At 41.6% G+C, this 13,400-nt stretch overlaps 1 protein-coding gene across 2 annotated transcripts in view; it reads left to right on the top strand.

Moving 5' to 3' along the window:
- The first annotated feature begins 5,869 nt into the window (after positions 1–5,869).
- Positions 5,870–13,400, top strand: part of FAM184B (family with sequence similarity 184 member B) — a 45,984-nt gene continuing 38,453 nt past the window's right edge. For both annotated transcript variants that reach the window (XM_082482142.1, XM_082482141.1), the window contains exon 1: positions 5,870–6,170. In XM_082482142.1, the coding sequence (XP_082338268.1) occupies positions 6,036–6,170 (135 nt within the window). In that variant the 5' untranslated portion in view covers positions 5,870–6,035. The remainder of the gene's footprint in view (positions 6,171–13,400) is intronic.

Here is a 13,400-nt window from a genome sequence, read left to right as displayed (position 1 = left end):
ATCATCTAGTTCCAACCCCCCTGCCATGGGCAAGGACACTTCCCACTAGACCAGGTTGCTCAAAGCCCCACCCAACCTGGCCTTCAACACTTCAGGGATGGGGCATCTGCAACTGCCCTGGGCAGCTTGTTCCAGTGTCTCCCCACCCTGAGAGTAAAGAATTTCTTCCCAATATCTAATCTAAATCTGCCCTTTTTCAGTTTGAAACCATTACCCCTCATCTTATCACTACACTCCCTGATCAAAAGTCCCCCCCCCGTCTTTCCTGTAGGACCCCTTTTAGTACCAGAAGGCTGCTGTAAGGTCTCCCCGGAGCCTTCTCTTCTCCAGGCTGAACAACCCCAGCTCTCTCAGCCTGTCTCCATAGGAGAGGGAGATGAGTTTAACTTTGCACTCATGTATTAAAATAAATAAATAAATCCCACTGACTTCAGTAAGTACCAGTATTCAAACAAATAACGGAAGAATTGGGCTCTGTATTGTGTTTTGGTAAAGCTGGTTGCAATGTGTTAAAGGCGCAAACTTACGTATTAAACTTTTGCAACAGAAGTATCTTCCTCATGTCTTGGTATTTGGAGTGTATGGATCTTTTAATAGTAGCTAGTCTGAAGATTTCAGAAGCTATATATTCTGCATATTCAACAAGCAGGAGGTACCAAAAATGGAAGGCTTATAGTCTTTTAGTCATGACTTGTCTTTTATAATAAAAGGAAACTAGTCAATGCATCTGAGCAGTAAAGCTATCAACCTGTATACAGTTACTTATAGAATCATAGGGTTGGAAGGGACCTCTGGAGATCATCTAGTCCAACCCCCCTGCCAGAGCAGGGCCACCTTAGAGCAGGTTGCACAGGAACGCGTCCAGGCGGGTTTTGAATGTCTCCAGAGATGGAGACTCCACAACCTCCCTGAGCAGCCTGTTCCAGTGCTCTACCACCCTCAAGGTAAAGAAGTTCCTCCTCATGTTTAGGTGGAACTTCCTATACTGAAGTTTGTGCCCGTTACCTCTTGTCCTGGGCACCACCGAAGAGAGCCTGGCCCCATCCTCCTGGCACCCACCCTTTAAGTATTTATAAGCATTGATCAGGTCCCCCCTCAACCGTCTTTTTTCCAGACTAAAGAGACCCAATTCCCTCAGTCTTTCTTCATAAGAGAGGTGCTCCAGTCCCCTAATCATCTTGGTAGCCCTATGCTGCACCCTCCAGCAGTTCCCTGTCCTTCCCAAGCTGGGGAGCCCAGAACTGGACACAGTACTCAAGGTCGGCCTCACCAAGGCACAGTAGAAACACTTTGTTCCTTCTGTATTCCAGCACTGGCTCTTCCTTAGCAGAAGTAAACATTCATGACTTCCAGAGAGACTTTGATTTTTAGTTCACCAAGGCAGAGTAGAGGGGGAGGATGACCTCCCTTGACCTGCTGGCCACACTCTTCTTGATGCATCCCAGGATGCCATTGGCCTTCTTGGCCACAAGGGCACATTGCTGGCTCATGGTCATCCTGTTGTCCACCAGGACTCCCAGGTCTCTTTCTACAGAGCTGCTCTCCAGCAGGTAAGCCCCCAACCTGTACTGCTGCATGGGGTTATTCCTCCCCAGGTGCAGCACCCTACACTTGCCTTTATTGAATTTCATAAGATTCCTCTCCGCCCAATTCTCCAGCCTGTCCAGGTCTCTCTGTATGGCGGCACAGGCTTCTGGTGTGTCAGCCACCCCTCCCAGCTTTGTATCATCAGCAAACTTGCTGAAGGTGCACTCTATCCCCTCATCCAAGTCGTTGATGAATATATTGAACAGGACTGGACCAAGTACTGACCCCTGGGGAACACCACTCGTCACTGACTTCCAACTAGACTCTGCACCCCTAACCACAACCCTCTGAGCTCTGTCTTGCAACCAGTTTTCTATCCACCTTACTGTCCATTCATCTAACCCACTCTTCCTAAGCTTCCCTATGAGGATGCTGTGGGAGACCGTGTCGAACGCCGTGCTGAAGTCAAGGTAGACCACATCTACCACTCTTCCCTCATCTATCCATCCAGTCACACCATCATAGAAGGCTATCAGATTAGTCAGGCATGATTTCCCCTTGATGAATCCATGCTGAGTACTTCTGATAGCCTTCTCTTCCTCCACATGCCTTGATATGACGCCCAGAACAAGCTGTTCCATCATCTTTCCAGGGATGGAGGTGAGGCTGACTGGCCTGTAGTTCCCCGGGTCCTCCTTCTTGCCCTTTTTGAAGACTGGAGTGACATTGGCTTTCCTCCAGTCCTCAGGCACCTCACCTGTTCTCCAGGACCTTTCAAAGATGGTGGAGAGTGGCCCAGCAATGACCTCTGCCAGCTCCCTCAGCATTCTCGGGTGCATCCCATCAGGGCCCATGGACTTGTGAATATCTAATTGACCTAATTGGTCCCTCACTTGATCCTCCTCAACCCAGGGGAAGTCTTCCTCTTTCCCTGTTACTTTCTCCAAGGCCTGGGACTCCTGAGGGCTCGGCCAGGTAGTAAAGACGGATGCAAAGAAGGCATTCAATAACTCCGCCTTCTCCACATCCTCCATCACCATGGCTCCTGTCTCATTCAACAGTGGGCCCACAGCTTCTCTGGTCTTTGTTTTGCCTCCAATATACTTGAAGAAGCCCTTCCTGTTGATCTTGACATCCCTTGCCAGGTTTAGTTCCAAGGCGGCCTTGGCTTTCCTTGTTTCATCCCTGCACACTCTGGCAGCATTCTTGTAATATTCCCAAGGGGTTAGGCCATTCTTCCACTGAGTGTAAACTTCCTTCTTCCACTTGAGCTTGTTCAGAAGCTCCCTGCTCAACCAGGCAGACCTCCTGCATCCCTTGGCCGATTTCTTGCTCTTCGGGATGCACCGATCCTGAGCTTGGAGGAAGTGGTCTTTGAATACCAACCAGCTTTCTTGAGCCCCTTTGCCTTCCAGAGCCCTAGTCCACGGGATCTCCCCAAGCAGTTTCTTGAAGAGATCAAAGTTAGCCCTCCTGAAGTCTAAGGTTATGATTTTGCTTCTTGTTGTTTTGTGTGTAGTGCCCATGATCCTGAACTCTGTCTTTTCATGATCGCTACAGCCTAGGGTGCCCCCAACCTTCATGTCCTCCACCAGTACCTCTGTGTTGGTTATAGACCTATATGTTGGTTTATAGACCTATAAAGACTGTAGTGACATGACCACCTTCTCATAATTTACTTAAAACTGATGCAGCAAAAATAATTCAAGATGTGTGTGTTTTCTGTTTATACTCCTAATTTTTATTTTAACCTCTTTGCTATATACTGCCCAAAGTTCACAAACATTCTGTAATCTACTTATGTGTTCCATGTGGTTCCCACAAAATCCACATTTGTATAGTACACAAATAATGTTTTGTGACATCCTTACTTTGTTGTCTTACCTACAGGTAATCCCCATATCAATTAGAAGAAAAAAGTAGGTCAAATTCTCATTGAAAAGCTCTGGCATTACCTGCTGAAATTCTGTTGTTGAAACCAAGTGGGTTTTTTGAGTGGTGGAACTAATGAACTTGAGTCACCTATGAATTTGTGTTCTGTGTTGCATTTTCTGATGCATGAGATCCAATCGAAGCTTTTCCAGTGTTTGAAGTATCAACTGACAGGTCTTGTCTGGGCTCAGAGTACCTTACCAGTGACAAATTATGTTCTGCTAAAACACCATCTTGTACCAAAGCCTCAAGTTTTTTCCTCTAGCCTCCCAAAAACAGCTTGCTCGAAAATCTCTCAGTGGTTTATTCCCTTCCCAGTGTACCTGAAGATCTGTGCTCCTCTGCTCTGTCTATGCCTGTTAAGTGTCTCAAGACTGTCCAGCTGTGCATTCAGGTCCAATGTGTCCTCTGCTGTTCAGTAGGAAAAACATGAATGTTATGGTCTGTCTAGTAGAGCAATAACACAGGTAACTTCTTATAAGTACTTTTAAAACCTTTTGCTTTTTTCTTAATTTGCTTTCTACTTTAACTCAGTTTTGTTCTTTTTCTGAGTAAACAAGGTGCTAGGAAACTGCACTAGCCCTTTGTGTTCTCTTGATTGTCCTAATAAACTTGTCAATTTTATCAAAATTTTACATATAATTAAGTGCCTTCACTTTTTTCTCGATTACCACGTAGAGAAGATAATTGTGTTAACTGAGTTAAACTTAGATATGAGTACATGTCTCATCGGATACCAGACATGATGACATGTCCTTGTGCTCTAGTCATAGAAAAAGTTTCAGTCACAGGCAGCAGCATCTTGGACACCAATGCCAGTGAATGAAGAAACTATACTTAATTATTCCTGCGTGCAAGGCTCTGTTTCTTACCTTTTCTTAATAATGTTCTGTCTAGGCTAAACTTCTTTTCTGTGCTTCACATCTCCCAGCAATTGTCATCATCTTCATTTTCCTTCCTGGCCTTTCCCTTCTCCTACACTGCATTCCTCAGTCTTCATTTCCCCTCACTCTTGGAGTGAAGATTATTTCTGTCTCCAGAGATTTAGAGTAACTCCTTTTCTCCCAGCAATTAAAGGGTTTGGTTTCTCTGTCCCAAGGTCTTCTCTTCTTATATCTTCTCAATCCTCCTTCTCCCCACTGCCTGCAGGCATTCTTCTTCTGCCCTCATCTTTTTCCTCTTGGAGTGTTTATTCTTAACAGTGCTTTATCTCTTTTTGCCCTTACCAAGAATTTCCTTTTTTCACTGAGGATTTTCCCTTTTTTCCCTGCTCTTACCTGACACCAGATAATCCTCCATCCTAATTCTGACAGTCCTGAAGAAGCTCTTTTTCAAACCCACCACTAGTAAAGCGGAAGCTTCTTGCCCGAGGAAGACTGGAAGGGAAAGCTGCCTGACCTGGAGGGGGTAAGAGGCAGCCTCAGAAGGGGGCTGCAAGCCAGTGTGAGGTGAGATGGGGTCCTCAGCCTGCTCCATGGAGTCTTTTGTACTGGCTGCAGTGGCACATCAAAGAGATGTTGAGCCACTCTCAGCTTCTCTTACCTGTTCTTTCTCCCTTTTACCTCTTCTGCACCTCTCTGATTTCACCCTACTTTGCCTTCTCCTCCTTCCCCTTTCTCTTCTAGACTTGTTTAAACGTGTCCACTAACCATTTTCTTCTTGCACAATACTTTACTGAAGCATTCTTCTTTAAAAATCCCATTATCTCAGTAGCTTGCTTTTTTGTGTGTACTTTTTTATGCCTTTTCTGACCTTTTATTTATTTTTACATGTAGAAACCTGGTCTCTTTGAGAGGGAATGACTTGCAGATGAAAAAGAAATAATGTGTAATATTGTCAGTTTTCTTCTGGCACCTTTCCAGCGCCTTTCGTGTGACTGAGGGGAGCTAACCACTCTCTTTGAATCAGGCGGACCGGATCCTGGACGCTGCTCCGGGGCTCAGCTGCGCTCAAGTGTGCCTCTTAGCTGGAAGAACTGCTTCATTCTGCTTTCAGCTGAGCAGCAAAGATTGAACAAGGTTTTCTTCATCTCTTTATTGGTCCTTCCGGACTTAGAGAGGATCGCCAAAATAACAGAACTTATGAAAGGTGCCAACACCGTCCTTTCTGATGACCTCTGCAATCCTTTGGCAGCCCAAGAAGGCAACGTGATTTAATCTGCAGACGATCTCTATAACAGATCCGCAGCAACGTCTGTGCTGCTGCCTCTATGGCTGGCTCAGCGTCCCCTGTGGGGAATTCGTAGCATCCAGCCACTGGCATCTTCTCCTGGCGGAAGCTCAACCATTTGAAGAGAAGGGGAGGGAAAAAAAAAAAAAAAAAAAGCCACAACAACCAAAACGATCAGGATGTTTGCACATGCTGTTCTCTGCCTCCTCGCCTGAATGTTCTGCTGAAGGACTGGGACATCTGCACAGAAGGGAGAGCGGCGGCTGCTGGAGCTTGTCCTGTTTGGGACTGAAGTTCCTCCAGCGCTATGGGGGTTTGAGCGTGTGCAGCGCGCCGAGGGAGGCCAGCAGCAGGGACAGGATCGCACTACCCGGAGCGTATACAGACTTGATTAAAATTCAAGCCTAATGGCCTCTGGCATAAACAAGATTCATCAGCTCGGGACTTGCAGTGAATCTAAAGCCGCTCGCCGCAGCTCAGCAGAGGAATGCAATCAGGAAATGCACATGAAAATGTGTAAGAAGATTGCCCAGCTCACTAAGGTAAGTCTCGCTGTTGCAGCCTTCCCAGGGAGGTGAGGCTGCCCTGGCCGGGGGCGGCGGAGCTGGCTCCGAGCTGCCTGCTCTGATGGCCCCTGGCTGAGAAGGAGGTTGGTCCTCTGTTACAAAGCAGTTCCTGAAAAGGTGTGCACAAACTTCCTTTCAAACAGTTCCCCCGCGGGTGCTACAGACCAACCATAGCGGGTTGCCTTTGTGGCTGACGATCGACGTTTCGCACTTAACCGCTCTAATTAGCGTGCGACAATAGCGAGATGAGCTCAGTCTCTGTGAAGGCATAGGGTTTGTCAGTGTGCTCCTCGGAGGGATTGACGGTATCAGCTTTTTTCCCTGAATTACGAAGACAGCAAGTCATTTGCGTTTTATAGGGTCTCGAGTAATACTGTTGCAGAACTGCAGCCGAACTGTGGTACTAAAGCACAGTATTACTTGTTGTCTTGTCCTTAATTGCTCCTGGTGTGCGTAAGTAGAGATACTTTAAATGACCTTCGTAAAAGACAGGAGTTGGAAGAGAGGCAGGACTAAATTACGTAGTATATTGTAGTAAAACTTTTAGTCAATACCGAGCTATACTACTAAATATTTTGAACGTTTTCTACACCATGTTAAGAAATAAGATAAAATCTGTCGGAAGTGGCAGTTAACCTTTTAAGCTATTCTTATGCTGCACCTTTCTCTGAGAAAAAGCTGTTTCCTACCCTTGCTTGCTAATCCAGATTTTTGGCGTTCTGTAACCCCACTGCAATTAGTAAAGACATTTTAGCAATGAAAAACCACTGACTAAAAATACATGTCAAACAATAGGAAATAATTAAGATGTTCAAGTTAGAATGGCTGAGTAGTTCCTGTGCCATTATTCTCATCAAATGATGACTGTATGTGATAATTTATATCGTATATGAATACATACACAAGTGCTACCTATATTTACACATATACTTGCTATATTAGTGTACGATACCAATACTTACTTTACCAGTGCTTTGATTGTATGCTTGTATAGCACTATTTGTACGCAGTCTGATCCTTACTTTTTGTGCATGAATGCACATATTACTCTTCAAGGTACATTTTCATTCTGTAGTAATTGAAAGAAGACTATCCAAATAAACATCAGATGTTTTTATTAATTTGAACATAGATATGTTTGAGCAATTAAGTCTCAAAATTCTTAGACAGAAGCACTTTCTGTTTATTGATAACATCCCTAATTCCTCAACCATAGTGAAATGTACATGTATCACAGCATTGGTCGAGTTCTGCTCATGCCCCACATTGGGCGCCAATATCTCAAACCAGGACAACATGAAAGATGACTGCAAATTAGATTAAGTTGTCCTGAGTTGTTCCCTTGTTTTCTGACTGGTCCTCACTTGCTATTGCTGATCAATTTTGAACACTAAGTAAAATTTGATCATAAGTATCACTAAAAAAAATCACAGTATTACCTTTTCTAATAGAAAAGCAATAGGTGCATCTCTGTTAATAGATAGCCTGCACTTCACAGTAACAACAGTTAAGGAATCACCGGCTCCCTCTTTCTGGGTGATCCATTTCTCAGCAGCAGACTTAGAGCATATTGATGAGATTTGTGCAAAGAAACACTTTTTCAAAATTTTGAATGCTCAAGCTAAACTCATTTGCTCTGAATTTCTGTGCCTTTGTTTTTATATAAAGTGATTCTTTTAGAAGTCTCTCTAATCACAACTAAATTTTGAGGAAAAAATATCTCATTCCTTTCTGAAAACTCTTATATTATTTATAAAGCTTGTCTTTGGGTTGGGGAAGAAAATTCTGCTACTTTAGCAGCAAAAGGGGGAGAAAAAATCACCCCAGTGCAAAGGATCATGGCAAAATTTTATTGCAGGTTTTTTTTTTTTTTTCAGATGCTTTTGTAAAATTTCTACTGATAAAATGTGGGTGGGGTTATTTCTTTTTATAAAATTCCCCTTCTGGATACTTTTCAGTCATCTGAAATAAATATTATTTGTACCGGAAGCTCGAAAAAGTACTTCTGAAAAGCAAATCATTCTATTTTGGAATGTGGCCTTTAAGAACCAGTTTTCTCTGCAATAACACTACACTTGCTGAAAACTCATGGCACAATTGGATTTTTATTCATAAGCTTTCCCTTCTAAATTCTGGGTAGACTAATGCTGTACCAACAGAAAACATCTGAGAAGCAAAATTTGAGACCATGTTAGCCGAAAAATGGCTATATGGAAAATTTGTTATAATCGTTTTTGGCCTAGGAACTTTGAGAGCTCCCTTTCGAATCACTGTTTTCTTGGCTATATTACAGTCAGGAAAATGATAATAAAATCCCTCCTAACTTTAAATTGCCTATAGTGCTTTCCTTTCCCGTTTCTCACCTAGTATGCAATACTGCTGTCTGTTGTTATGCAGCTGCAATTTCCTGTCCCAGAGATGTTAAATCTTCATTGATAGGGAGATAATCATCTAATTACTCATCCGCTCCACATTGTGCCAGGAGAAATTAATACAGAATGTTTGAATTAGCTATAGGATACAGAGCTTGACTTACATCCTGTTTCTTTGTTACATAGTCAGTAGTGGCCCCCTCCTACTCTCAAAGGCAGAGGAGGGGTGTGCAAAGGCATCACCAGCAGAACCAAACTGGGTGAGCTGATCAAGTTTACATTGTTGCGTGAAGTGCTGATTAAATTGGAAGACATGGGTTGGTTCTGGGAACCCCTATAGGTAATCAGGACACAGAGATCCTGAAAGCTTTTCCCATTCTACTGCCCTGCTATTTCTGCTTTTGGAGAGGTAGAATATAGTAAGTTTTCATACCTTCAGTCGTGCATTTTTCTGTTCTGCACCTTTTTGGTTGTAGCAGCAAAAATGCAAACCTCTAGAAATGTTTCGTTTGCTTTGGGCAGCAAACTCCTGCTTTTTGTAGCCCGTTTATCAGTATTTTTAGATGCCCAGCCTTCTTCACAAAGATTGACTTTTTCCACTGTTGACATGTAGAACGTACATTGTTTTTCTACATTGAGCTATTGCACTGAGCAAAACCAATAAGCGTATTTGTAAGCTCAGTCAGGCTCCCTGTTCTGCTCTGCCTCCCTCTTTCCCCAAAAGTAAGGTGACCTTTGCATTTCAAGGCAGAATTCGCCACAGATCCTTGTTCACCATTAGACATCCATCTGCCCACATTTGAAGTACATGAACAAAAATATGGCAGGGTCTTATTTTTAATTGTGCAGTTGGAGGTTTTGCTTTTAAAGCCTGATCTCGCAGTGCTAAATGAATATGTGGGACAACCAGGCTTTGTTTGAAATATATATGTATTAAAAAAGGGGGTGGGTACATTAAAAACGGCAAACTGATTTTTTTTTTTTTTTTTTATGTTCCCATGGATGCAGGTAAAAATTTCAAAAGCCCTGGTAGGATTAGTGAGTTTGGATGAGAGATGTCTAGGCCTTCAGAATTTTGACCTTAAAATCAGATAACATTGCAACTATTTCCAGATGAGCTATGCTTTGATTTATGAACTTACAGAAATTAAAACGGAAACATTCTGCTTGCAAATGGGCATGGCCATCTGTAGTTGTCATTCAAATATACGAATCACACATTTAGTTGGTAGGTACCTTTCTGCAACACTAGTGCATTCAATTAATAGGCACTTGAAGTTAGTGTATTCTTATGATTGTAGCAGAATGCATGACTTTGTACCAGTAATTAGACTTCTCCATCAGACATTGGACCCTTGGCATACTGTTTTCTCCTTGCCACGTCTTTATATTTCTGATCTGTTTAGCAATAACAGGGAGTTTAAAATGCATGGTGACTTTTATAAGACATTTTGGGTGTCACTCCCTGCTGCCTCAAGCTACGGATTTCTAAAATCCATTAGCTATTACATGATTTTCATGTGCTTATGGATTCTCAGGACAGTCCTTTTTACTTGAGATAGGATTAGAAATTCAAATGAAGTCTTGAAGATGAGAAGATGAGTGCTGAGGAGAGTGGATCAGCTTTCACTGAAAAGGCAGTTTGGGCAGGGCTTGCAAGAACTAGATACACTGCAGATATGCATGATATTCAGGCTTCTTTTCAGACATCTGCTAGTGGGGCTCAACCCAAATCTGCTGTTCTGGACTGTAGTTCTGGAACCAAGCCCGATACAAATAACTAGGATGGTGACATTACCTGGTGATCAGAGAGCTACCAAACCCACAAAACAGTTCTGTTTCCTTCTTAGTGACAAATTCCTGGATACCAATGGAGGAATGTTTTTAATGAGAGTAGATAGTTACCCTCAAACTCATTTTCCCTGAGGGTTCATCTGACTATATTGGGAATTTGGTGGCCTTGTTGTAAGAAGTACATATTAAATTCCAGTATTTCTGATGAAGTAGATTGTTAGTCAAAAAATCAAGCAGTCTGGCAAGAGTTTTGTGTATGTATGTTGGATACTGCAAGTCTTAACAGAGGAAAAGAGTGCCGATGCAGGGAAAAGTTAATTGCTGGTAAAACACAATTAAGAACACTTTTCCTTCAGGGGAAAGAAATATCAAAGGGGAGCAAGTGTGTTCCTCTCCTAGAAGCAGCAGCATAGGCAGATGTTCCTTAATGACTCGATGTGGAGTAGTTGAAAAAGCTACACACTCCGGCTGCTTATCACCACCAGTCACCCAGGAGGTTTATTGCCCCTCATCTCAGCAGGGTAGAAAATATGAACATTATTTAATAAGCTTCAGTGCAAAATCAGCCAGATAAGCAAACCCCACTTGCATTAGTTATTTAAGGAAGGTTGTCTGACTTTTTCACAGAAATGTATGAGAGAGATGCTCATATTTAGTTCTTTTAGCTTCACTCTACGGGTGGAAATTTACAGAAGAATTAGCAAGTGTCCTGGTATATGTGTGAAGGTGTAGACTGTTTACACCACTCCAGTGTCTTGCAGCATGGCTGTATATTAGAATTTTTAACCTTTCGTATTTTATTTGCCATTAAAAAAAATGGCTGATAGGTTTAGGAATGAAATATGATCAAATTATAATGACTTAATTTGGAAGCACCTCTCAGCTGAGCAACTGTAATGGAGCACTCCTGCTGTCTACTCATGTTTCTAGTTGAAATATATTGCCTTTTTCACATAGTTTAAGCTAAGTTTATTGACCTTATTTACTGTGATGTGTTAACAGTACTCAGTAACCAATGCTTACAGTGGCTCAGCTGATGTGCACTTAGTTGTTATGCTACCAGAGCTCTCCTGTGTGCTTGAGGCTTTTTGATCTCAGTTCTCTAGGGAGGTATTCAGTATTCTACAGAAATGAAGCAAAATGGAACAGCATAAAAACTAGGATCACGCTGTTGGAGCAACAATATTTTTCCTTTGGACAAGGAATATAAAAACTGATTTCCATGTAGGCAAAGGGAGAGAATCCTTTTATAATGCTGCTTAAATTATGTACTAACACGACAAACAAAGTCAGCAATCAATATCCCCCATGTACTTTACTTTATGATGTATTTGTTTTCATTATTCTTATGTACAATTTTCTATGAGGATTTCAAAGCTAGCATTATTTTTGCCTATCAGCTGACAAAAATGTGCAGACTAAGATTTCTTTCCTTGTCATCACAGTTTCCTTACAGAACTGAAAGGAAACTCCTGGATTATAAAATCCTTGTGCAATGTCATATAAATTTGTGTTGATCAGCTAGTCAAAAGCAGTATTAAAGCCTCTATTTCTATTAGGAAGGAACTCAGAATCTTATTATTTGGGTGGCTAGAAATTGTCATTTAAATTAATTCAAGGTATAAGAATGACATCTATGTATTTGAATTACCGTTTTACCATACAAATTTGTCCCTGACTATACCAAGTTTGCAGAAAATCTGACAGCCTTAGTAATTGACAACTCAAAGCTACTTTATAATGGAAAATACATACTAAATTCAAGTCACTCTTTCAAGGAACCCTGGTTAATGTTTGTATACAAAATGTTGTGCATTTTATTAATATGCGCATTACGGGCAATAGGTAATAAAATATTTAGCAATCCATTAATTGCACAAAAGAAAATTGCGAGGTTTTAGTTTTTTCATGTTCTGTCTTTTCTTTGTGGATAATGTATAAAAGTACCCTTTTCAGTGACACTATAACTGTATCTCGCTCCTAACATTTTCTTTAAGTAGTATGCAGATGCCAATATTTTACAATTGAGAAAATTATACCCAAGTGAGAAGTCAATGCCAGCTCAGCTTAAGACATTCTCACTTAAATTTTCTAAACGTATGTATTTAGACTTTTGAGCACTTCAGCATTGTGTATGGTATATAAAATACTTTTTTCCATAAAGTATCCTGTTCTTTTTTCCCCAAAGTCACATCTTTGTTAGGTAAAAGAGTGTTTATGTTTTATTAAAAGAGCTGTTACACTGAGGTAGAACTACCTCTGTTGCCACCTCTACAGTCAGATCTTAAACACGTTAGCTGTCTCACTGTAACAATTCACTTGTTTTTCCTGCGTGTACTCGACCAGAGTGTCTCTATGTGGTGCTGAAGACCAGTTAACCTGTGCTTTTAGTAGGAACCGATAGGCGCGCGAGTTTCTTTTGCTTGTGCTTAAAGCCATTAGGAAGTGTGTGAATGTAGTTGGTCCAGTACCAAAGCTGAGTTAATTTATCCTGCCTCCCAGTGGGGTGTGGTAGCTCAGCCTCGGCTGTGCTGGTTCAGACTTGACGTTTTGCTTAATGTATATTCACTTGTCTTCCAAAGGGCTTGGAGGCAGCAGAACACATATCACCCTATTACTGAGGAAGTACTGTCTTTATTTCATAATCGGGATTTTTCAAATAGGAATCTTTTTCTTAAGTTAATGACTTAAGTAAAATTCATCTGAAGTAAGATTGTACCTTTTTAATATAGTTGTCATTCAGAACTTTGTATGATTTGGCCTTTAGGCACTTAAACACAGTTTAAATTTAAAACAGGTTACTACCAGAGGAGTCTGCTGTTTTAATTATCTTTGGAAGCTACAGCATTTCATTGTGACTATGCACTGACATTTAAAGGGTTATGTAAGAGCTACCTTTAGACGTAAATATGAGATTATAGTTTAATATTTTGGTTTTTTTCATTCAGGAGGAGAGAAATACTAGAATTTGATAACAGGGCTGTTAAGAACCTTAGCTGGTACTTTAAAATTTTTTTACTGAGATGCTGATATACCTTAG

The sequence above is a fragment of the Vanellus vanellus genome, assembly GCF_965231255.1.
Source record: "Vanellus vanellus genome assembly, chromosome: 4".
Classification (NCBI taxonomy): Eukaryota; Metazoa; Chordata; class Aves; order Charadriiformes; family Charadriidae; genus Vanellus; species Vanellus vanellus.
Note: the sequence above shows the minus strand (reverse complement) of the source record. Positions and strands in the feature narration are given on the sequence as shown.